This window comes from Moschus berezovskii, chromosome 9 (genome assembly GCF_049115385.1).
Source record: "Moschus berezovskii isolate FMDL1 chromosome 9, NW_MosBer_1.0, whole genome shotgun sequence".
In the NCBI taxonomy this organism is placed as follows: Eukaryota; Metazoa; Chordata; class Mammalia; order Artiodactyla; family Moschidae; genus Moschus; species Moschus berezovskii.
Genome location: NC_142468.1, coordinates 74,894,505 through 74,921,258, shown reverse-complemented (window position 1 = coordinate 74,921,258; position 26,754 = coordinate 74,894,505). Strand labels below are relative to the sequence as shown.

Sequence of the window (26,754 nt, the reverse complement as noted above, 5' to 3'; positions counted from 1 at the left end):
CAGAGACATCACTTTGCCGAAAAAGTTCTTTACAGTCAAAGCTATGATTTTTCTAGGAATCGTGTATGGATGTGAGAGTTGGACCATAAAGAAGGCTGAGCACTGATGATTTGATCCTTTCAAATTGTTCTCTTGAAGACTCCCTTGGACTGCAAAGAAATCAAATCAGTCAATCCTAAGGGAAATCAACCCTGAATATTCACTGAAAAACTGATGCTGAAGCTGACGCTGTAATATTTTGGCCACCTGATGCAAAGAGCCGACTCATTGGAAAAGACCCTGATGCTGGGAAAGATTGAGGCCGGAGGAGAAGGGGGTGAAAGAGGATGAGATGATTGGATGACATCATCGACACAAGGGACATGAGTTTGAGCAAACTCTGGGAAATAGTGAAGGACAGGGAAGCCTGGGGAGCCTGGGGTGTTGCAGTCCATGGGGTTGCAGAGTTGGACATGACTTAGCGACTGAACAACAACACAAAATTGGGGTAGGGGTGGGTATTAGGTGAGGATATTGGTTTTAAAAAAAAAAGGCAAACTATGAACTTGGAGCCTCCAGCACCTGGTTCCACCTAGAGTCCTGCTGTCTCCAATTACTCAAGCTCCCAACTACATCTTCCTTTCTGAAACTTCACTTACTGAAGACATCCTCTGTCCAAAATCCAGGCCCCAACATCTCTGTTCTCAGTGATGTGACAAGTCCTGGGTGTCATTCCTGTGGGTGAGGGTCTTTAATGAGTATGAATTAGCACATGGTACTCTGCTCCTGTATAATATCTTTGCACATTATAGAATTCCTGGGATAATTATTTTAAGTTCATGACTTCACTAACAGGAGTTCCTGGCCCCCTGGTGTACCAGCCAAAGAAACAAGCAGGCTATGTCAGGTTCTCAGGTCAGGAGAAAGGGCAATGGCAGCGATGATCCAGGTAGGCAGGCAAAAATCAATGTAAGGAAGACCTCAGAGGCCAAACCAGAACCAAGGAAATGGCTACAACATTCACAGTTAGAGACCGAGCATCCAAGGAAATAGCTTCCAACACAAAAGAAAATAAGGGATGTCTGAAAGTGAAGTGAAAGTGTTATTCATTCAGCTGTGTACAACTCTTTGTGACCCCATGAACTGTAGCCCACCAGGCTCCTCTGTCCATGGAATTCTCCAGGCAAGAATACTGGAGTGGGTTGCCATTTCCTCCTCCAGTGTATCTTCCCCACCCAGGGATTGAACCTGGGTCTCCTATCTTGCAGGCAAATTCTTTACCATCTGAGCCACCAGGGAAGGATGTCTGCAGAAGCATAAAATAGGGAAGCACTGAACGGGTGAGCCAATAGGTGAAATCAGCAGCAAGTCCTTATGATCATGGACGTGGTCCTCTGCCCCGGACTTAAGCTCTTTGATAAAGCTTGAGTGTTACGGGGGAAGCAGGCCATTGGGAACACACTGAGAAGGAGGTGTGAATAAGGGGCAGCGGAGACCATGAGGGGTCCATTCTGAATGGGAGGGAGATGGGAGAGGTGATAGGGCTTGGCACTCCACTTGGTTGGAGTTGCCTCCTTTCTGAGGTTCTGCACTGGCCAGAGGAGCAGCAACCTGGCTCAGGAACCCAATCATTTCATATGTCAGCCCCCTTGTCAGTAGATTAAGACAAAGGAATTTAATTGGGGTCAGAGAAAGCTTTTGGGCCATGACAAAGAACACTCCCACTTGGTCTTACTAATTGGTACCTGCATGATATAGTCCCTATTTCCCTTTCTCCATCCAAAGCTGCCGTAAGTAACTAAGCATCTTTTATAAAGAGATAGCTAGCATAAGCATTCAGAGAAGGCAATGGCAAGCCACTCCAGTACTCTTGCCTAGAAAATCGCATGGAGGGAGGAGCCTGGTGGGCTGCAGTCCATGGGGTCGCTACTAGTCGGACATGACTGAGCGACTTTCACTTTCACACATTGGAGAAGGAAATGGCAACCCACTCCAGTGTTCTTGCCTGGAGAATCCCAGGGATGGGGGAGCCTGGTCGGCTGCCGTCTATGGGGTCGCACAGAGTCGGACACGACTGAAGCGACTTAGCAGCAGCAGCATTTGTTTTGGACAAACTGTGATCTTTTAGCAGGACATTCTTTTCTGAGTTTCTAAGCAGCTATTACCTTTTTTCTTTCTTTTTATTGTTTCTGAATTCTAGCCTCTGGAGGAGAGGGCAGGTGGTGTGTGTGTTGGAGGAAGGAGGGGCACTTGGATTAAATCTCCTGCAAACATTTGGTATACAGTGTTTCTGCTGTGTAGTCTTCCTATCTCACACAAATATTCCCAACTTCTTCCTTTTGTATCCATGTAATCTCTGCCTGGCAATAGTTAAGAATAAAACCACATCCTCACATACTGCAGATGGGAATGTATCAATACCAGGAGGCAGCTGTTTTGGGAAACAATCTGGCAGCTTCTCAAACAGTTCCACAGAGCTATTCTATGACCCAACTGTTCTAGGTCTAGGTATTGATATATACCCGAGCGAAATGAAAACATATCCCCCCACAAAAACTTGTACTCAATGTTCAGAGAGATGTGAATCCATAATAGCTAAAAAATAGAAATTTAAACTGTCAATTTAAAAAATAATACAACATCAAAACCAATAAAAAATGCTTAGCTACTTATTCTATCTTCATCACTTAGTACAAACTAAGTGCCAGGTGCCATACCCGGGGCTAGGTCCCCCTAGCATACTTGAGGAGACACGACGTTGGTTGTCACAAAGTGTATGGAAATGGAAGCAGCTCCCACCACGGAGGACAGAAGAGAGGCATCAGCCGTGCAGCACGGAAACCATAAATCATAAGTTCCTTCTGAACCTTAGAAATGGCAGCCTTCCTTACCCACACATGGTGCCGCGAATGAAGAAAGCATAATTCAAATTCATTCATAAACCCAGACTTACATTTTAAAATAGCCTTAAACAACAATTTTAAAAAAATTGAAATGGCTTCAACCTCCCCACCCGCTTTACCAACCAAAACTGTAACTAGAACTGCTGAGGAGAAACAAATTTCATAGCCCCCTCTTTACTTGCAATAGTAGATAGCACTGCTATCCTATAGAGATATGATGAAAGCTACAGAGTTAATTTTAAATTGTCTAGTAGCCTTATTTAAAAAAAAAAAGAACAGATGAAGTTTAATTTTTAAAAATGTATACCAATAAATACAAATTGCTGCTGCTGCTGCTGCTAAGTCACTTCAGTCGTGTCCGACTCTGTGTGACCCCATAGATGGAAGCCCACCAGGATCCCCCGTCCCTGGGATTCTCCAGGCAAGAACACTGGAGTGGGTTGCCATTTCCTTCTCCAGTGTGTGAAAGTGAAAAGTGAAAGTGAAGTCGCTCAGTCGTGTCCGACCTTTAGCGACCCCACGGACTGCTAGCATTTCATGAATAAGAAGGGTTGATGAGATTTTTTGCATTCTTTTATTTATTTATGGTATTGCCTTCAAAATCTGATGTGTGGCTTATATTGAGGGTACATCGCAATTCAAACCAGGCATCTGTCAAGTGTGTGGCAGCCACCTGTGGCTGGGGTCTACATGGACAGCTCAAGTTTAGGTGAGGTATGCTGTGCAAAAGTAGCGGCTCTGCAGTCTGCCTACCTGAGTTTGAATCTTGGCTCCATCATACTACTGTATGACTTCATCTATAAAACGCGGATACAAATTATGTCAATTTTAAGAGGTTGGTATGAGGATAAAATAAAAAAGGATGGGGGGAAGGGATAGTTATGGAGTTCGGGATGGATATGTATACACCATTATATTTAGAATGGAACTCTGCTCAGTGTTATGTGGCAGCCTGGATGGGAGGGGAGTTGAGGGGAGAATGGATACATGTGTATATGTGGCTGAGTCTCTTTGCTGTGCACCTGAAACTACCATAACATTGTTAATCAGCTGCACCCCAATACAAAATAAAATGTTAAAAAAATAATAGAATAATGAAATGCATAAATAATATAAATGAAATAATTAAAATTTAAAAAATTAAAAATATATTTTTAATAGTAAAATAAAATCATAAAGTAAAAAAATACAAAAATAAAATAGACCTTGTAAAGTTTTTGCAGGATCCTGGCAAATGTTAAGTGGCTGTCATTTTATAATGCATGCACTCCATACTTTAAAACTTATGTGATCCTGGACAAGATATCTTCACCTTTTAAAATATTCATTTTCCTTTTCTGTAAAACAGGGGTGATAGTACTGCTTCATTAAGAAGATTAACTGGTACAAACATAGGACTTAATAAATGTTTGTTTCTTTCCCCTTGGCTTCAGGTGTCACCAAACAGAGAAATAGCCAAAAGACCAACAGAACAGCAACAGAGGTAACTGGCAGACTCAGTCGTCACAAGGGAACTGCAGGCAAACGTCCAGATGGCTCCAACCTACCTCGGGCAGTCTGAGAGGGCCCACAAGACGGGTTTCTTTTGTAGTGCCTGTACTAGAAGCCATCTGACAGCAAGCAGGCTTGCTGTTTCATACGCTGATGGAGGATGCAGTTTCACCTTCCATGATATGTCCCTATGTATGCCCAATTCAATAGACGGCCATTCAGTATTTTAAAGTTACAGCTGTGACTTGATTCTCTTGGTGTTAATAAGAAGAAAAACAAATAAACTATTCATGTGTTATAAAATTCAAAATCTCTAATGGTAATGGTTTTGACTGCTTTCCTACTCTGGGGTTTGTTTTTTTCATATTTAATGGCTTATACAAGATTTTGAGAAGCAAAACTTAAAAATTTTAATTAGAACCATATCCTAAATATCCTTCTGCTCCTCTGCATATTTGTTTATTTTTTCTTAGCATTGATTTGTAAAGAGTTTTGGAATTACCGGAGAAGAGCTTTTGAGGATGTTTGAAATCCATGATTTAAAACAGGGAGGGTCCCAAGAGTGATGGGATTGCTTATGACACCAGAAGGATCCAGCCAGTCCTCAACCCAGGGGCTCAGAACCTTCCACCCTGCACTTCAAAATGTTGTAAACCCTCACAAGGGTTTAATGTCCCTTCATGCTTTAACATTCCAGAAAGCTCATTTTTTAATAGAACTGCCACGAGAATCACAGGGAGCTTTAGATGACACCAAGGGCTCAGACATTCCTCCCCCCAATAGAAAGGGAAATTTCAGTAAGACATGAACAGTACTTGATTTTACCTAAAGGGACTCACATCTCAGACTCCCCATTTCTCCAGGGAAATCAATAAAACTAAGGGTAATGATTGAAAAATGAAATAAAACAAACATCACAAAACACGCTCCACTGACCTAAGCCCCCTCTTGACCCAGACTTATCTCTATCGCCATGTTCTTTCTCTCAGAAAGTGGCAAAACCCACACCTTTAAAAAAAAAAATACAGGCGTTAATGTTGATATGATCAATTAAATAAACAGAATTGAGTACCGATGTCTTACCAAAGGGCTTCCCAGGTGGCACTAGGGGTAAAGAACCCATCTGCCAATGCAGGAGACATAAGAGATACTGGTTTGAACTCTGGGTTGGGAAGAATCTCTTGGAGGAGGGCATAACAAACCACTGCACTATTCTTGCCTGAAGAATCCCATGAACAGAGAAGCCTAGCAGGCTACCACCCACAGGGTCACACACAGTCAGACAGGACTGAAGTGACTTAGCATGCATGCACTTCTTACCAAAGTGGAAATAAATATCCTGAAAATCTTCAAAGAGATTTTTCAGGATACTCATGTTATTCTAATTATCTCAATGGCAACAGGTACATTTTGCGGAAAGGGGACCCTGACGGATGAATGTACGTTTAATTCATTTGAAGGCAATGATTTTAGATTTAAGGGACTTTGCAGTGGGTTGGGAAGGGATGCCCAACCACAGAGATGTCACTTAAACCATGAAAAGGTTTTCATTCAAAATCCCCCAAGAGTTTCACTCATATTGATGTCCATTCCCCATCTGATGGAGGGAGAGGAATGACTGTGAAAGGAAGAAGGCTCTCTGAAAGCAAAACTGGAGACACAAATAGAGGCTGAGATCCCTTAGGCATCCATCCATGGCCCAGCCCACAGCTGGAAGAAAGAATGGTCTCGGGATTTATTATTATAGACTTTGGAACTGCATATCCCGAGACGGTGGTCTCCTTACTGCACTTACTCCTTACTGTAGCCTCTGTCCCCTTCAGTATTCTTTTTTTTTTTTTTTTTGGCCACACAGCTTGTAAGATCTCAGTTTCTTGACCAGGGGTTGAACCCAGGCCACAGCAGTAAAAGCCCAGAATCCCAACCATTAGGCCACCAGGGAATTCGCCCCCTTCAGTATTCTTTATGTACAGCAGCTACTCAAGACGTTTTTGTTGACAGAATGGCCTCCATTTGGTGAGACTGGTGTAACTAAGTGGTTCGAAGCAGGATATATGTTATTTATACAAATAAAAAAATTCTAGCAGGACATACATGACCAGGGATCTTGCTATAACTGCCCCTAGACGTGAGCTGACAGTGAAGTGAATGGAGCTGAAGATTCAAAGTCTCTCGTTTGCATAGACTGCTTCCAAGGCACTGAACCTAATTTTGTAATTTGGAATTATTTGTCTTAAAGAGGGTTTCCAAATTACATAAGCTTCAGGCCTTACAAAGCTTGGATCTGTTCTGGGCTTGTTCTTAAAAACCAGCCATGAATGCCATCGTGGCGTTTTCATCTGCCATTATTTTAACTCCTAGTTATCCAAGGCAAATATAAATCATTTAGCTCTGGAATCCTGGACAGATTAGGCCTGGGTTTCCTCACTTCTGAAAATGACAGGTGACTCAATAGGATTCCTCAGATCCCAAAATAGAGAGATGTGGAGAAGTGAGACGCAGTGGGGAAAGAAGGTGGCAGAGGACCCGAGTGGAGCCCTCAGCTCCACTCCTGGCTGCGCTGCTGGTGGCTAGTGCGTCCATCACCTTCAGCAGGAACTTCAGGACCACAGCGCTCTCTACCACGAAACAAGACAGGTGGACAAGACGCTCTGAAGCCCCGTCCTGCCCTGTGCTTCCCCAATCTAAGCCAGGGGCCACACTTCTCACCCACTCTCACCAGATGCTCACAATAGCTCCAGGGAGTATTCAGTGGAGAATTCTGACGCGTTTCTGGCTTCTAATTCAGTGTTCTTTCTAATATACCCCATTAAAGCTATTTGCCAGCCGAGCAATATTTAAATAAGAATGATGTCATTGTTTTTGATGGCCTTCAAAAATGCACTCTTGTCACGCCGAGTCAAAGATGACGCTCTGACATGAACCAGCCTTGCAGCATGTGGTTGTGGCGACCATAAGCGTGCCGCTCCCTTCCCACGAGAGGCACTGGATTTGAAGCTGCAGCTGATAGAGACAGTCTGCAGGGAAAGGTCATTTTGTTCTCATGCCTCCATTCCAAACCAGGTTTCTTTTTCTCCACTACTTGACTGCCCACTGCCCACGGCTAGACAATCATTGGAATCACCTGGGGCACAAAAAAAAAAAAAATCCTCAGCAGCCTCAACTCCCCAGAACTACCAAATATAAATTCCTGGAGAAGTTGTTGGTTAGTTGCTAAGTTGTGTCCAACTCTTGCAATCCCATGGACTGTAGTCCACCAGGCTCCTCTGTCCATGGGATTTCCCAGGCAAGAATATTGGAGTGGATTGCCATTTTCCTTCTCCAGTGGATCTTCCTGATTCAGGGATCGAACCACATCTCCTGCATTGGCAGGTGGATTCTTTACCACTGCACCACGTGGGAAGCCCTCTGGAGAGATTGGGAGCCAGGAATCTTCAGTGCCATAAGCTTCCCAGGTGATTCTTTTTATCTATCAGATGAGAATCTTGATGTTCTCTATAGTTTTATCTATCCTAATAGGCCTGGAAATGACACAGCACTTGAACTAGTCTATCCAGCTACTCTGATGCTTCTTGCTACAAAGTCAACTGAGGTAGTGTTGGCTGGGACAAGCAGTAACAACCAGAGAATAGCCCTTTCACAAGAGAACACCCGTTGTACAATCCCGTTACATGAAGTGTCCAGAGTACACAAATCCAAAGAGACAGAAAGTAGGTTAGTGGTTGCCAGGGACTGGGAAAGGGGAATACGAAGTGAAGGGAGGGGGCGGGGTGCAGAGGTGGAGGGGGAGTGATAGCTAAGGGGAAGGGGGTTTCTTCTAGGGGTGATAAAAATGTTCTAAAGTTGACTGTGGTGATGAGAATATGATGAAAACCATCAAAGGGTATGCTGTAAGTGGGTGAATTTTATGGCATACGAATTATATCTCGATAAATAAATGAGTAAATGACCAGTCCTAGCCTTCCCTTCCTCCTCTGTACACACATATAAAAACACATGCACGCACAGGCCAACTTGTGATCACTGGCAGGTTAACTGCAAACACCCAGCAAGCCTCTGTGTTCGACACTCAGCCTCCTTATCACCTCACTCACCTGTGACCACTTAAAACTCTCCTCTCCCTCCCCGACCAGACACCAAAATCGTCCCGGGCCGACAGCACCACCTGGTGGCCATCACAGGCACTCTCTGACCGGGTACTTGTGCACTACCTTCCCTCTGACAGTCTGAGGACCTCAGGCATAAGCCATTCTTCTCCTCTTTTCTGCTTCCAACTTCAGGGTTCGATTCATTCTAATTTAGGTAATCAATTATTTATACACTAGCATTCCCTTCGTCTCTTCTCCCAGTCCTTTCCCAGAGTCCACCCCCTCAATTAGTGCTAAAAAGCCTAAGGAACTTCCGTTATGAGCCTGCACTGTGAAGAAGGCAAAATCTGAAAGTGGGTAGACAAAACTAGATCTACTAAACAACAACACATCTTATTAACAAATATTTCGGAGAATAAGAAAAGCAAACAGCTATATAATAGAAAGATGGTCAGTTTCGTTAGTAATCAAATAAATGCAAACTGTTAAATTCAAGGATTTGTAAGGCAATACTCATCGTTAACAAGTGAAATAAGATTCCCACAGAGAGAGAGAGAACAACCTTATTAGTCAAACATTTACAGAAATCAATCTGATACTAAGTAGGAAATGCAGCCTAAAAATATGCATGGAGTTTGATCAAATTTTTGTTTTCATAGAAATATATGCAATTATATATGATTTTCCAAATCATCCATAATGACCTTTATTACTTTTATAATAAAGATTACTATAAATAATTAGTCCATACCATCTAGAGAGTCTTTAAAGTGAAAGTGAAGTCGCTCAGTCGTGTCCGACTCTTTGCGACGCCATGGACTATAGGCTACCAGGCTCCTCCATCCATGGGATTTTCCAGACAAGAATGCTGGAGTGGGTTGCCATTTCCTTCTCCAGGAGAGAGTCTTTAAAGGTACCCCCAAATATCCTTTTGAAATGTGCTGTGGCAGGAATAATAAAGCCTTTAGAAAACTGGTTCTCCACAGGGGGCGATAATGATAATGATCCAATTTCTGCTTGTCGTAAGCCAGGGCGTTCTGCCAACATCTAGAGGTGCCCCACAACAAGACGAGTCTCTGGACAATGTCACAGGTCCTGAGAATGAAAACCCTGCTCTAGAGTCAAACTCACATGATTTGAATCTAGGCCCATATCCCCCTTAGCTAGTCAGGCCTGCCCAATTAATTACTCACCGACTCTACACCTCAACTTGTCCTGGCAAGAGGAAAGCATCGCATAGAATTTCTGAGGACAAGAATATGTATATATATACACACTACACACACACACACGAATATCCACCTGCAATGCAGGAGACCCACCAGTAATGCAGGATGCCCAGGTTTGATCCCTGTGTTGGGAAGATCCCCTGGAGAAGGAAATGGCAACCCACTCCAGTATTCTTGCCTAGGAAATCACAGGGTCAGAGGAGCCTGGTGGGCTTCAGTCCATGGGGTTGCAAGAGTTGGACACAATTTAGCGATTAAATCACTACCATGTCTGGCACATAGTAGATACAAAATAAATATTAGTCCTCTTCCCCTAACACATTTAAAGAAAGAACACTACTATGCATCCCACTAGCTGCTCCTCAGCTCGTCTGCTTAGATTGGAGCAAGGCTGATGGTCACCATGTGTTCTCCTCGGTGCTGTAACTGGGGGTAAGGGATGAGATCTGACTCATCATTAACCACAAATGAATGCCCTGAAGCAGGGTCGGGAGGGTCGGGAGGCCTGGGTGGGCGGGCAGGCTGCAAAGACAGCTGTGTGGGTTCCAATTGCTCACCCTGCTCAAGGCCTGGATCTGGAGAGCTGAGAGTGGGCTGACCACTCCCTGCCTGATGCAGGCACGTCCTGCCCTCACAGCCCAGACCCCTAGGCACCACAACTCTGCCTGTAAAAAAAGTCAGAGGCGATGACCGGGCTCCAGAGTGCTGTATACAGACCCGGTTCAATGAGAACCAACTGCCAAAATTCTCTTCACTGACCACACATGTGGGGAGAAAAAAAAAAAGTCCTTCTGATATTAGCATAATGCATCATTTACTGTCAGAAGAACTGCTCTTGTTCCCATTCTTTCGGAAACATTTTCAGGCAAGATCACCTGCATTGTTGCCATATTTTTGCACACTCCAGCAACCAAGGACTATTCAGAGTCTGGACAGACTCAACAGATGACCCCTCCCATCATCTGCTGAAGGATTAAGAAAAAAGAAGAAAGCAAGAGGCCCGCTGGTTCAGCTCGGGAGACGGGCGTCTCTGGTAGTTGACAGCAAAGGGACTCCTCCCAGCAGGCCTGTCCACTCCTGCTGCCCGGGAGGAGAACGTTAGTCACCCGCATCTCATCCAAACCGGGCGGGGCTTGTTGACAACAGGCCTGCTGAGTCCTTGGACCGGGAGGATGGTACCGGGAAGGTCCCCTGGGCCTCTGCAGGACCGGCCAGTCTCTTGGACTGACTGTCTCCTCGGCCACAATGTCTCATGCAAAGATAAACTCTGACAGGCCTCCATGGGAGAGGGCCAGTGGTGTCCTGAGCCTGCCGGGGAGCCCCAGGGGAAGGGCCCATCACCACAGTCATTACAGGCCTTGGGGGCGCATCACTCTGCCTTGCTCAGGCCAGATGCCATGCCAAAGCTCTCCTCCCACTGCACAGTGTCACCTCCCACTGGGCACCAGTGTCCTCTGAAGTGCTGGGAAGGGTCAGTGTCTGCTCCCCTGGGAGCTTACAATCTAGGGTGTCCAAGGGAAGAACTACCCAGGACAGTGAAGCCGCTAGAGGAATGAGCGGGTTTGCAGGTAGATCATCCAGCCCGTGCTGAGCGTGGTGGGAGGCAGGCTCCCTCTATTCTCTGACGTCCACATGCGCTGAGCGACTGAAGCAACCCCCACCTCCAGCCCCTGAGACCCCAACGGTGCTGTGCCCAGTGTGCGTGTATCTGACCAAGACACAAAGCAGTACCCACCCCACCTCCCGCCCAGTACCACCAGCCCACTGCTGCCTCCAGGGACCTCCAGACTCGGGTGAGGTGACCTTTCTATCTGCCAGCAGACAGAGAGCTCACTGGACACTCTGCAGACAAGGGGATGGGCTGGGGAGGCAGGTGCTTCCCTGGGGGAGTTTAGGGCCCTGAGCCTCACAGCCCCTGTCCCCAGAGGCACTTGCAACATTCTTTGTATAAATCTTTTTTTTTTAAGAGCTTTTATTTCTTTATTTGGCTGTACCGTTTGGCATGTGGGATCTTAGTTGCCCAAACAGGGCTCAAACTCATGCCCCCTGCAGTGGAAACACAGAGTCTTAACCACTGGACCGCCAGGTTAAGTCCCCCCAGATCCCCTTAAAGAGAGAAATTCAGTGACAACCTTAAAAGTGTCCAGCCTTCATGCCACCTCCTCCCCACCCCCAACCATCCTGCACTCAACACATTCTAGATAAAAAAAGTCTATTTTCTCCTACCTCTTCCTTCCTGAACCTGAGACCCCCTGATCCACACACTCCCTCCTCAAGGAAGCCCAGCTCAAGTTCAACTAACCTGCTACATCTTTTCGACTGGTGGGGGGCAGGCTGTGGGCACAACACCTTACTCTGAGAACTATATCCCGGACTCCCAGCTTCTATCCCAGCCTGTGGAAAGTGTGCATTTCCATTTTTACATCCCTTTTCCTCACCTCGACTTCAAGCTGCTTAAACAAGGGCTTCTGGTTACAATAAGAGAACAACGGGCCCAGCCACTAACCAGCAGCTCCTTGCACATCAGTTTGTATTTAGCCAACCCACCCCAATGGAGCTAGCAGGTGTGTGAAAACACAGCTCATCATTGCTGATCTTGCCTGTGTTTTCTGCATCTTATCCTTCAGGAGGGCTTCCTAGGTGGTGCCAGTATTAAAGAACCTGCCTGCCAATGACAGGTAAGAGACTGTCTGCAGGTAAGAATGTGCCTGCAGGTAGGAGACGTGGGTTCTATCCCTGGGTCAGGAAGATCCCATGAAGTAGAAATGACAACCCACTTCAGCCTTCTTGCCTGGAGAAGCCCATGGACAGAGGAGCCTGGCGGGCTACAGTCCACAGTGCTGGAAAAAGACATACACGAGTGAAGCGACTTAGCACACACGCATTCCTCTGGAGGCCTCGAGACTGAAGCGCTGATGGAAAATGCATCCAGGGATGTGAAAGTAAGGGGAACGGCTATCCAGTCCTGCCGTAGCCCCGGTTCTCGGGAAAATGCCTCAGTCCCTCAGGTCAGAGTTTAACCTTTACTAAAGGAAATGGCAACCTACTCCAGTGTTCTTGCCTGGAGAATCCCAGGGACGGGGGAGCCTGGTGGGCTTCTGTCTATGGGGTCACACAGAGTCGGACACGACTGAAGTGACTCAGCAGCAGCAGCAGCAACAGGTTAAAAGATAATGGCTGACTCTTAACTAGTTCACAAAGATCTTTTGTAAATACATTAGATATATGTTGGTTGGTTTGCAAATGTTCAGGCCACAGCTCCTGGCACATGGTAACATGCTTGCTCAGTCACTTCAGTTGCATCCAACTCTGCAACCCCCTGGACTGCAGCCTGCCAGGCTCCTCTGTCCATGGGATTCTCCTGGCAAGAATACTGTAGTGGGTTGCCATACCCTCCTCCAGGGCATCTTCCTGAGCCAGGGATCGAACACTCGTCTCCTCTGTCTCCTGTATTGGCATGCAGGTTCTTTACCACTAGCACCACTTGGGAAGCCCAAATGTGTAGGCACTCAATAATTACTTAGAAAGTTAATAAAAATGGGAATATGTTAAATGGCATTTTGATAGAATGCATGGCTCAGGGGAAGTGTACTGATCATGGCCTGCCAGTCGCGTCCATGGAAATGTGGACATGTAGACAGCCTCCTCTCAAGCCACGGAGAACATGCTTTCCGGCCCATCTGCACACCATTCTCACACCAGCGTCTCCTGCATGCACACAAGCATGCTCTTGGCTTGGCAGTTGACTAAACAGCCAGTCTTCCTGACTTTTAAGATGCTTCTGTAACCCACATCACAGCCAAACACAAGATTTATATAGCTACCCAGAAAAGAAGTAGAACAGAGCACTGCTGAGTATGGAAAAGTTACTCTTTCCTGGTTTTCAGGAACCATCCATCCTCACTGCAGACACAGTTCCTAACTCTGGAAATGGCACCCCACTCCAGTACTCTTGCCTAGAAAATCCCATGGACGGAGGAGCCTGGTAGGCTGCAGTCCATGGGGTCTCGAAGAGTTGGACACGACTCAGCAACTTCACTTTCACTTTTCACTTTCACACATTGGAGAAGGAAAAGGCAACCCACTCCAGTGTTCTTGCCTGGAGAATCCCAGGGATGGCGGAGCCTGGTGGGCTGCCGTCTATGGGGTTGCACAGAGTCGGATATGACTGAAGTGACTTAGCAGCAGCAGCAAGGTAACACGAACAGGCAGCTTAGCAGTTCATAAGGCCAGAGGTCAACTGGTTCCTCCAAGTCTAACATGCAACTATTCCAGACAGTTTCCCCAGGCCAAGTGTAGGACACAGGGAACAGGAAACACAGGATACCACCAGAGACAAACCATCTTCCAGCCCTGGGGCCATTTACACCTAGAAATACATACGGTTGAATGAAAGCAGTAATGACCATGACAGCGATACTTCCCATTGTGAGTAAAACTTCATACTGCCCCAAACACTTTTATATACATGATTTAACTTGACCACTATATCAGCCCCAAGAGATGGTCTGGGTAGCTCACCTCCGTCTTCAGATTGGGAAACTAAACTCCATAGAGTTTAAGGGACTTACTTGGTGCCACGCAGCTGGTCTGAGCCAGGACCCAAACCCCTGGGCTTCGAGCCTCAACATTCTCTCTGCTCCGCTGCAGGGTGACCACGTTCCCCACCATCCACACCACGTGCCCCTTCTGCTACTCCAGTCCCATGGCCTGCCACGGGTCACAGTCACGCTTACTTTTAACTGTAGTGCCAAGCTGTGATCTGCTAAACCCTCCCAGCCGGTTTCCATAGCTTTCTTTATGACCACGGTGCCCAAGGTATTTGCACCAATTTGTTTCAAGAGGGCAGTTTTGTCAGACAATTTGCTTTCTGAAGCTTCCTATCCCGGGAACACCATCTGCCCCAATTCGCCTGTGGTTTACCACGACTCCCAGCATCATTACAGCTTCTCAGCTAAATATCCCAGGATTAGCCAAGTCGATGGGGATGGAAGACAGCTGGCTGGAGAAATGCAGTCAAACCTAACACAGCTGGCTTGCCAACTAAATTGAAAAGCTCAAGCGGTGTAGGCAACATCACACATTTTTAACAGTTAGAAAGGTTATATCAAATGAGACAGGGCTCAGGAAAGGATTTTTTGCAAACCATAGAGTATGATGTAAGATTTGATTCCCATTTTCCCATTCCCGTATGTGTGTGATCCGCTTTGCCCAGTATCTGCGGACATCATGCCCTGCGGTGACTCAGCAGCTGCCATTGCCATACCCTCTCTCCAGATGGCGAGTCTCAGGTAATGCGGGACAAGGTTGAGGTCCCAGCTTGAACCTGCTCTGGGCTTCAGACGGGACAGCGTGTCTGGGAGGACACCACCGGAAGCCTGTGTGCGCCAGGAATGAGACACCTCCTGGGGAAAAGCTCAAAGTAAAGGAGGAGTCTGGCTGGTGGACCAGAGGCAGGGACAAGCTCTGCCTTCACGGGCAGCGGGGGTGTGGAGGGAAATGGGGCTACCCCTTCTCCAGCGGGTCTCTGCATTGCAGGCGGATTCTTTACCAACTGAGCTGCCAGGGAAGCCCCTTTGGGGCCGGATGCCCAGTTAGGTGTGTCTCCCTGCGCAACCTCGCCAGTGGATCCATGGAGAGCACGGTGTGGGGGCGGGGTGGGGGGTGCTGGGAACAGTGAGAAATGAAATGGAGAGCTCTGTCTCCCTAAGCCTCTCTAGGGTTTAGGACTCGGAGGGGTCTCCTCCTATCCTCACCACCCGACACCTTACGACAGACTCCCTGAGACTGCAACTGCTCTGTGGCTGGAGTCTGGAGGATGAGGTGGTGCCCAGCTGAAGCGGGCAAAGAGAGGAAAGAGGGGAACATGGGTAAGGGCCCCGGGATAGGGACAGTCCTCTGTGCTTTGGATCATGCATGGGTTTAAGGCACTCTGAGGAGCTGAGATCCTAAATGAGTAGGTGGGAGGAAAGCCAGTGAGTATTGGATTATCAGGGTTAAATGCTCAAAATATACTTACAAGCTAGATGATCTGAACTAAAATAACACCAGTTCAACCTGCTGGCATCTCAGAGGTCAATGTTTCTAGGACGCATACTATGAGAGGTTCTTTCAAAAAACATTTCATGAGCATCTATTACATGCCTGGCCCTGTCTAGGCCCTGCACACAGAAAAAGTCAGGTCAGACCCTGCGTCTGCTCCTGCAGATCTCATAGTCTGGCAGGGAAGGGAAGCAGCCCTTTATCATGAATACCACTTCACAGGCAGTCTATATGGAGCAGCAAATTCAAAGAAAGGTCAACAATGAGCCCAGGAACAAGGATCATCCCTAAAGATAAATCTGTTTCCCAGTTTGGTCCAAGATCAAGCCTGTGCTCTACCATACCATTAATCAACTAGCCTGAGAAGGAGCATGCTGCTTACAGCAGACCAGGAAGAAGAAGGGTACACTAGGGTCTAGTGTGTTTGAACCACGTTCAAATACTAACTGATCCCCAGAGAAGTCACTTCTCTGAACTTCTCCTTCCACCTCTGTGCAATGTGGCAAAGAATACCTGCCCTCCTCAACTGAATCAACGACGTGATTGTGGGGGGTGAGCATGAACAGCCGATTCATTGGAAAAAGCTTGATGCTGGGGAAGATTGAAGGGAGAAGGAGAAGAGGGAGACAGAGGCTGAGATGGTTGGATGGCATCACTGATTCAATGGACATGAACTTGGGCAAACTCCAGGGTATGGAGAGGGGCAGGGCACCTGGCGTGCTGCGGTCCATGGGGCTGCAGAGTCAGACTCAACTTGGTGACTGAACAGCAACAATAGCAACACAAAGCATGAACTTCACTGCATCCCAACACACTTCTACCTCTTCCTGTTTCTTCCAGTTGAGGAGAGACCTAAACCCCGGCCTCCACCTGAGCGCTTGGTTTCATCTCCTCCCATATCCTCGGGAACATTTACCCATCAGTCATCTGCTTTCATCCTGTACCTTTAACTCTCTCTCCGTCGTGCGTGCATGCATGCTCAGTTGCTCAGCCATGTTTGATTCTTCTGCAGCCTCATGAACCGTAACCCACCAGGCCCCTCTGCCCATGGGATTCTCCAGGCAAGAATACTGGAGTGGGTTGCCAGTTTCTTCCCCAGGGGATCTTCCCAACCCAGGGATCAAACCTGCGTCTCCTGCATTGTAGGCAGATTCTTTACTGTCTGAGCCACCAGGGAAACCCCTCTCTCCATCAGCTGTTGCCAATTAGCACTTCAACACGTTCAAATCTCTAAAACGACCTACACAAAAAGCTTCCTCATCTCTCCATCACCAGCCCCCTCATCCTTCCACAACCGTTTCACAGTCTTCTCCCCACAGCCTGACATTCTGGAACAGACTTCTCTATCATGTCTTCTGTTTCCTGCACTGTGGTTTCTGGCCCCCACTATTCTGCAGAACCTGTTTTACCCAAAGTCCCAGGAACTTCAGTGTGGTCACACTCAGGGTTCACTGCACCAATGGTCCTGATTTCATACAAACTCTCTGCTAATTAATTTTGACAAAGTGACCACGGCCCCTTCCTGAAACCCTCATTCTTTGTTTACACTGCACCTGTCTGGTTCCCCTTAATAACCAATCTTTCTGGGTTTCCTTTGCAGATTCTTCTACCTGGAGTCTTCCAGGCTTTTTCTCAGGCGTCTGCTCTTCTTAATTAATACTTGACCAGGAAACTTCATCCATTTGTATGACATCAGCTACGACTAATATGACAATGACTCTCAAACCCCTTCCTTCACCCAAAGAGCTCTCCTGTGTCATATACATCCAGGTGCCTTCTGGACACCTACACCTGGATGTCCCAGGACACTGTAAAAGCAACAGTAAAATAAGTAATCATTTTTATCTCCTTATTCCCCTACCACCAGAAAAAAAAAAAAAAAAACCCAAATTTCCCCCTATTCCTTTTCAATTTCTTATCACTATTGGTACAACTGCCTAAGACAAAAAAATGGAAATCATCCAGGGAAATATTAAGGATTTGAATTCAGGGTAAGCTCAACAGAACCCCAAAGGACATGAGCCAAACTGGAGGCCCTGCTGCACTCAAAGACAACCCTTCAAGCCCACTGCTCTCCTTGGCTCTCCCAGGATGAGGATAACCTAGAAACAGATTTTAGTCAAGATATCTGTCTCAGCCCCCACCCCTTCCTCCAACTGCAGACAGATGCTAACCTGCAGTTGAGAGGCTCAGGTCAGCTGATCAATGTTTAAGACTCTGTCGGTAAAGAATCTGCCCTCAATGCAGGAGACCACAGCAATGCAGGGGATTCAGGTTTGATCCCTGGGTCAGGAAGATCCCCTGGAGAAGGAAATGGCAACCCACTCCAGTATTCTTGCCTGGAAAATCCCATGGACAGAGGAGCCTGGCGGGCTACAGTCCTTGAGATCTCGAGTCAGACAAGCTTTAACAACTAAACCACCACTAACTTTCAAATAGGAGGCAGCTGGTGCCCCCTTGTGGTCAAATGGAGGCACTGCGGTTCCTTTACTAGGCCAGAGGTTGAAGAAATAGAGGCTCCTTAGGATCCACCCCTTTAAATAGACCTTATCTTACAGATTCTTTCTCCACCTGACATTTATTAAGTAAATAATTTGTGTTCTCTTTAAAGTAAAAAAAAATTTTAAAGCCCCAAATTTAGCATTATTAAAAGGAATTTTGGTATTTTTATGTTTGGCAATATTGGTTTAAATTTATTTGTGATCCATCAAGTGCCAGTATATATAAATCCCTCAGTGGTTTGATATCTGGTGTTATCAGGTGGTCTAGGAGGGAAGGGGGAAATGAACCCATGGCATTGAGCAGACCCCTTTCTACATGAGGCTGCTCTCTTGAAAACGGAAGCACATTTTCTGATTGGATTCATCAAAAGATAACATTAGTATCTGCTGGCAGAGCCACTTCTGACTCCCAAGCATCTCTACCTCATAGCTAATGGCTCTCTGAACTAATTTCTTGGACAGCTGGTGGCTTTCCTTGTTTCTGGGGAAAATATAACAGCAGTAGCCACTTATCTATGTCATTTTGACCAATGAGCCAATTTGAGCTTGGGGACACTGCTGAGATGCACGGTGCATGGTAGCACTGCTGAGCTATACTGCTAACTGGGTGAATCATCCCCAATAATATCAGGGAAAGCCATTAAAGACTGAAGCTGTGCTCCTGCTACTCCACAAAGCGAGAAAAGGCTGGCCTGATTCAGTTACTAACAGCACCCACTTTGCACATGCGAGTAGGCTGGAGCCCCACTTTATGTATAAGAAAACCAAGTTTCAGGAAAGTCACTGAGATCACACACAGCTTGTAAAAAGTATGCTTAAGACTCAATCCAGAAAAATAAACTACCATCCAAAAAAAAAAAAAGACTCAACCCAGGTTTTCCTTTCCATTAAAGCACATTTTCTTCTCTAAAAAGCAATAAGTTGGTGCCTGTCTGTCTTTCTATTTTTGTTTTGCTTTGGGTTACGAATTTACACATTTGAAAGATATTCCTTACCATAATTAAGGTACCTATGGAGAAGTAAAAAATAACCTCCAACCTCTTGGTGTTTTGGGCAAATGATTCCTCTCCAGTGATCATCTAGAGCATGTCAACAAGGAGGCTGGCTTAACAACCAGGTGGCTGGGTGCCAGGTTTCAGGAATCCTCTTGTATCTATATGCTTCAGGTCTAGTACGCCCTCTGCTGGTTTCGTTCCATAACTGCAAAAAGTCCCCATTTCTCAATACGCCCCTGTACAGAAGGTAGGAAACTTGCACCCTGGTGATCAGTCATAGTCAAAGTAAACAGACCTTTTGACGAGCACATTATCACGGAGTTCCTGATTTTTAAAAGAGAGAACAGAAATGGAATATTTTCCTTGAGCTTAAGGGGAAGAAGTCTCAAGAGACACAGATGTCAACTAGAATATAAATTCTATACTCATACACTTACTGCTGCCAGATATGTTGTTGTTCAAAGTTGTATCCAATTCTTTTCCAACCTCATGGACTGTAGCCCTCCAGGCTCCTCTGTCCATGGAATTCTACAGGCAAGAATACTGAAGGGGGTAGCCATTTCCTTTTCCAGGGGATCTTCCCAACCCAGGGATGGAACTGTGTCTCTTTCATTGTAGATGGATTCTTTACCCTCTGAGCCATCTGGGCAGCCCACTGCCAGATATATTGAGTTTTTAAATATTTATTCAAATACACATTCATTCTTCAAATGTTTACCAAGGGCCTACAGTGTGTCTGGGTATAAAGCGGTAAACAAAAGATGCGGCCTCTTTGACATTCCAGTGGCAAGACAGACAACAAACAAGCAAGGAAACAAACATTCATTATAATTTTTTTTTTTAATGCTAGAGTTTAAAAAAGACAAAAGGGCACCATGGCAGAGAATGGGGAGAGCTACTCTGGGCAGCTGGGCAGGCCTCTCTGAGTGGATGACTTTGAAACCGCAGCCACACCAGCCTCCCTGCTCTCATCTTGAGGTCTTTGCATTTATATTCTGGGTATTCTTCCTATAAAAATTAGAAAACCTTTCTAACTTGGGCCTTCATAACAAAATACTAAAATGAATGTTGAAGGTATATGGAAGATAACCCATCATCTGTCAGACCCCTGGGAATTAGCAGGAATGATCGTCTGAGCAGAGACAATGCAAATAAACAAGTGAGTTGAAACAATCATACACTCCCATGAGAAAATATTGGACCACGCGATAACTTAAATGCCAAAGTCCACAACAGGAAAAAAGTCAGGCTTCTCAGTTTGTTTCCTCTTCCCTCTAAAGTCTTTGGACTATTTTCTCTGTTAGTCTGCATTCAAGCTGTAATAGGCAGATTCTATGATGAGCACCCCACCAAGATTCCCACCTACTGATGCGCATGCCCTGCATGAATCTCTGCCTTTGAGCGTGGGTGGGACCTGGGAACATAGTGGATATCACTCTGTTGACAAATGACAAAGATAAAGGCACCATCACTCCTATAATTATACTGTATGGTGACTAGCAGACTAAAGGGACATTCTCCCTCTGGCTTTGAGAAAGTAAGCTGCCAAGTTGTCAGAGGGTTACAACCAACCTGAGGGACCCCACTGACGGCCAACCGGAGAAAGGGGCCTTGGTCCCACAAGAGCAAAAAATTGAATTCTGCCAACAACCTAGATGAGTTTGGAAGAGAATCCCAAGCCCCAACCAGCGCTGCATCTCCTGTCAACACTGAGATTTCAGCCTGATGAGATTCTGAGCCGAGGGTCCTGCTAACCCATGCCTGACTCCTGACTAAAGGGAACTCTGGCGTAACAAGTAAGTATTGTATTAAGCTGCTAAATGTGTGATAAATTTTACACAGTAACAGAAATCTAGAACACAAGCTGATATTCATACCTTCCACAGACAGTTAGAAGAGACCCAACATGGCTATGACATCACACTGCATGCATGCTAAGGCGCTTCAATCGTGTTCAACGCTGTGTGACCCTGTGGACTACAGCCCACCAGGCTTCTCTGTCCTTGGGATTCTCCAGGCAAGAATACCGAGAGGGTTGCCATGCTCTCCTCCAGGGGATCTTCCCAACCTAGAGATGGAACCCACATCTCTTACATCCCTTGCACCAGGTGGGTTCTTTACCACTAGCGCCACCTGGGAAACTCATGACATCACATTACCCCAAGGGTAATAAAAACAGTTTTTGATTCTGAATTGTTCTAAGGCACACTTTCATATCTCCATGCCTTTTCACTTGCCATTCCCTGATGAATTCCTATTCAAACTTCAAAACCCAGTTCAAACATTGCTTCTTCAAAGAAGCATTTCTTTAAAGCCATCACCTTCATCTACACCCAAGCAGAATAAGTTATACTTTGTTCTTCAATTCCAAGGTAGCACCTTGCCTGTATATCTGTCAAAACACTGGCCCTGACACACTGTAATCACCTCTCCTCGCCCCTACTCCCAGACAAGAATCCTTTAGAACAGAGCTGTCTCAGAGCCTCCTGCACGGTGACTGGCACAGAGCAGGTGCCAAACAGCTGGCTACTGAGTAAAGGCAAGGAGGCTCTGGATAAACACAGGCTGCTGATGTCCAGGGATTTGCTGTTTCTCTTCTGCACAGATGATCAGGCTTCCAGTATTAACGGAAACTTGGGAAACCGTCTCCATGACAACAGCTGGGTGACTAAACAGCACTTATGGTTAAAGGGGCAGATATTCACTGTCTTGAAAGAGCTGGTCTGAAATGGGTAGGTGTGTTTGAGGCCAGAGGTGGCAGCGGGTGCTGGGCAGGATTTAGACTCACCCCAGAAGGGGTGGTGTGAAGCTCTCTCTGATTTGTTCCACCTCAAGCCCTGTGCTAGGCTGGCATGCTTTTGATTCAAGTCATCTGCGTTAATCCACTCCTGAAATCAAATGTCAGCCACATAGACAACAATCCCACAGAGTTAGTTTTACTCAGTGGTTTAGAACTATGCGTAACATGACAGAAATGAGAATCATATGTCAACAATATCCATGGCATTCCCTGGACCTCCAAGGCAGATAGCTGTTGTAAGAAATTGTAGACTTAGGCAAAATTATACAAAATTGATGCCCAGGAAATAGCATTTGCTGGATGTGTGTTTTGACAAAACTCAGAGAAAGAATTCACATGTTTTCTTCAGACCCACTCCTGTGCACTTGTGTTCTCCTGTGTTCAAATGAAATTAACCATGCTGGCTTTAGGGCTCCACTTCAGTGGAGAAAGAGGACATTCAGAATCAAAGATATAAAGCCAGGCATGGAAATAAGGCACTTGCTCTTAAAAGTTATTCAAGACCTAGATTCCAATTCTCTATAAATAAAGTGATAAGCAAAAAAGTACCACTTTCTAATAAAAGTATTAAAAATATATTGCCAGAAACTCAGGAAAACTCAAGGGTGCAATGGTCTTACCACCATGAAACAAATTAACATTCATTATACTTTAAGATATATCTTTTAAATTTTTGACCTAAAGTCTTAATGCCAGTACGTCATTGGCTCCTTCTGGGATTATCTGATGTCCTCCTTAAGAATCAGATCAGATCCTTTAGGTCCTATATTTTGAAGATCTTTTACAAATACCGGCTGGCAGTGGCTCAGAGGTAGGCAGCTGGGGATACAATTTCCCAAAGATCAGTTTGGGAGAAGATGTGGGATCTGGGTTCTAATCATTTTTTTAGTGACAACACCAGATGTTTCTTCATTCACTTGACAAATACTAATGTATCAGGCCTTGTGCTAGATGCTAGGGCTACAGCTGTGAATTCGATAAGGTCGCTGTTCTCACAGGACATATTCTTATGTGTCTGCATGTATATGCTGTATAGTATAAGAAGAAAGGGAAAACGGGGAGAAAGTAGAGTTTCTTCAATATGTATTAATTATTTTACTGCTGACAGTGGAGGACAGGGAAGCCTGGTGAGCTATAGTCCATGGAGTTGCAAATAGTCAGACACAACTTAGCAACTGAACAACAGCAATGATAGAAACTGCTAACCGGCAGAACACAGTAAGTACCTTCGATACTCTGTGGGCCCACAAGGTTCATGGCCTGGTGAGCTGGGTACTCTACCCGCGGCCTGGCAATGCCCAGCTGCTCCATCACGCCGTGGAGCAGCCTCTGGATATCTGTTTCTGAGACCCGGTCTGGGGTCCTTGGGCTATAAGCAGCTGTTGGAGTCCATCCAAACGTCAGCCATAACACCAGGCCAGACAGCACGGTAGAAACCATCCTGGAGGCCATTTTTAACCTGCAGGAAAAAGACCACACACAGATCGATAGGCCACAATTGTCAACTGTGATGATGTAATCATGTGATTCCCTCCGGGGAGTGTTTCAAGGACCGCCCAGGGAGAGACTGCAATGAAAAATTTTAAGGGTTTGCTTAGGCCTTTCGTGTCCATGCTACCCAGGACATCAGCTGTGAGAAGGTATTAAAGAAACAAAAGTGTCCGAGATGGTCAGTTCCCTGTGTCCTCACATCCTGGGGAAGACTAGACTATAATGGCAGTTCTGTCATTTTTTATTGTCCTCATAGCTCTCTGGAAGTTCTGCACCATTCCTACTCCACCACTCTCTCCTGCTTTTAAACAAACAGAAACAAACAACAAAACTTTGCTTCCATCTTGAGAGAGGGAGAGGAAAAGTGACATCTTGGCTTTCCTAGTCCTGGGGAAGAAAAGGCTCATGGGAAGGAGCTGGAAGACGCACATGGCAAAGAAACACAGAAAGCTTGGGGCTGGTAGAAGAGACCATCTTAGCTTAGCAAACACGGAATACAGTCGAGATCCATACACAGCTCAGGCCTGCCCTGCAATCTGGGAAGGAAGATGAGGTCTGCTTGCTGCACCAAATAAGAGCCGGGGATCGTGGGCAAATGCCTCAACTTCCTTCTCTGCAAAAAGGGAGGAGAAAAGCATCTGTCTTTCAGGGTCACTGTGAGGATAAGTGTGGGAGCACATGCAAGAGCACTGAGAACAGTGCGGGGCACGGAGACCCCCAGATTGCGTTATTATGTTGGCAACATTACCTCACTGTTCTGGAGGCTGGAATTGGGGAAATCGCAAGGTGATGAGAGAACAAGTGTAAGAAAAGGCAAAAGTCTGGGGAGTCAACCTGTCCTGAACGTTGGCTTCCACACAACCAGAAGCCTGCAGAACAAGAGAACAAATATTCACACGGATTCCTTCTGCAGCTGCTGGACCTCAGGGCGGACACCAAAGGCAGGGGCCCTGCAAACCCTCTTCTGCCCATCCTTCCGTGGGAGCCGGCAGAGATGGCGGCGGCGTGCATTTCTCCCCTGAAACGGAAATATTCATAACCCCCAAATTCTATTTCTGTAAAGGAAAGGCTTTTAAGAAGCCACTCCAAAGAGCTGAGACAGCAGAACCCGCAATCTGACCAAATGGCCAGAGGCAGGCACCCGCCTCTCCGGCCATCTCCATCTTTCCCTCCCCGGCTCTGCACGCAGGATGTCTTTGTTTCATTTACACCCCCAGCCAACATCGTTCAGATTTGATGAACAACCCACCCTTCTTCCTCCCGGCTCCTTCCCTCTCATTTAGAGCCGACCCTCCGATTTTCGCACCCATCCTTTGTCTGGCCCCAGCCTCCGGCTCAAGGAACTCAGCAGGACGCCCTCCCGCACTCCCGAACGCGAAGAACCCGTGGGTGTGCGGTGGGCGTCAGGCCGAGGTCTGCGCCGGCGCCAGCGAAGGACTCACCGAGCTGCAGCCGGAGGAGCCTGCCGCGGTCTGGGCCTCGGTGGGGGTCGGGCGCGAAGCCGGGGATCTGGGTCGCTCGTGCGTCACCTCCCTGCTCATCCTGGCCCCGCCCCGTCCCTCCTCCAGCAGGTGGAGGCGGCCTGGCCAGGACTCCCCCGCAGGCAACCCAGAGGCCAGGCCTTGCACATACCCGGCTCCCCGACGCCCTCTTCCTCAGTCGACCCCTACGGAAGAAATGAACCTTTGCTCAAGCAATTATCCAAACAGTGTGCTAGATTGCCTCCCCACTTCTGTCCTTCATTCGCAATAGCACACCTTTAATTTTGCCACCTTTCCAGCTTTTCAAACGTCTTTTAGCTTTAAGAGGAATCAGGCACTGGGGCACTGATAGGAGAGACAAACAAAAGTTGAGGCCTTCAGTTCAGTCGCTCAGTCGTGTCAGACTCTTTGCAACCCCATAAATCACAGCACGCCAGGCCTCCCTGTCCATCACCAACGCCCAGAGTTCACTCAAACTCGAGTCCATCGAGTCAGTGATGCCATCCAGCCATCTCATTCTCTGTCGTCCCCGTCTCCTCCTGCCCCCAATCCCTCCCAGCATCAGATTTTTTCCAGTGAGTCAACTCTTCGCATGAGGTGGCCAAAGTATTGGAACTGAGGCCTTAAGAACCTTTAATGATGGCAGTGATCAGGTATACTGAGTGCTTTCAGAAGACTTTTCATTGAGCAGGAAAACTATGGAGATATTTAATACAAGATGCTCTAAATTTCTGTTAAAGTGATAAACCAAAACCACATGAAAACCTCTAGGAATATTAGTTCTGAATGTTATTTCTAAACTTCCATACCAGCTATCAATTAAGATTTCTTTTGCCTGAAGAGAAATCATACTCTCTGCACATTGGAGAATGTATCCATTTTTATACTTTCCAAACACAAGAACTGAAATGTAAAACCATACGACTAATATAAGTATTTCAATTTCTTTCATCAAGACTGGGGATGAGTAAGCACTTGGAGATCCCAGAGTAAATACCTTGATGAGGTTAGAATCCAGAATTCTGTATACTTGTTCTGTCCCCAAATCCATTATCATCTACAGCAACTTTATGTAGGGGGCCTGCAAAATTCACCCATGACCTTTTGGTTTGAAGCCAACCTCCTTCCTAGCACTTTTTCTTCCATGGATGCTCTTATGCTTCCAGCTTTTTATTTCAGTGCATGCTAACAGTGCAAAATAACAAATATATTGTCCATTGGTTCTAGGCTTAAAGACCATGCTGGAGTTTGATATTTATTATTCAGACATAATGAGGGTTTTTTCCAATTCTAAATTTTACTTTAATGTTTCACTATTATCTTCATTTTGTGCCTGGAAAAACAGAAATGCCATTATAATTCACTGCCTTTGTGTTGAATGGAAATCTGACCAAAATACACTGTTCATGCTTTATGTGTGTTGAATGGAAATCTGACCAAAATACACTGTTCATGCTTTATGTGAAATTTTATATTCTAAAAACATTGTATGTCCTGGGCTTGATGACTTTCAAAATCTTGTATCAAAATTTTTTAGTGATTTTAGAATGTTGCCAAGCTGTCTATTAAGTTCTATGTATAACTGTATTGTTTGTTGCCCATAATAACCAAATCAATATTAGATTTTTATTTACTTGTAAGAATAAAATGAAAATAGTTTTTGGAGTTACCACACATGCCCAGACTTTTAAGTATGTTTGTATATCATTTGATTAAATATCCTCATGAAATTAAAAACATTATCTCTATAAGAA

The 26,754-nt window shown here is 45.9% G+C and overlaps 1 protein-coding gene across 4 annotated transcripts in view; it reads right to left on the bottom strand.

Annotated features, from left to right (window-relative positions):
• Positions 1 to 25,072, bottom strand: part of SCG5 (secretogranin V) — a 58,740-nt gene extending 33,668 nt beyond the window's left edge. For 2 of the 4 annotated variants that reach the window (XM_088839826.1, XM_088839827.1), the window contains exons 1-2: positions 24,962 to 25,072; positions 23,255 to 23,487 (exon numbers count right to left, since the gene is read on the bottom strand). In XM_088839826.1, the coding sequence (XP_088695952.1) occupies positions 23,255 to 23,480 (226 nt within the window). In that variant the 5' untranslated portion in view covers positions 23,481 to 23,487; positions 24,962 to 25,072. The remainder of the gene's footprint in view (positions 1 to 23,254; positions 23,488 to 24,961) is intronic. The other 2 variants (XM_088839828.1, XM_088839829.1) reach the window with 1 other exon arrangement.
• Between the last annotated feature and the right edge of the window lie 1,682 nt (positions 25,073 to 26,754).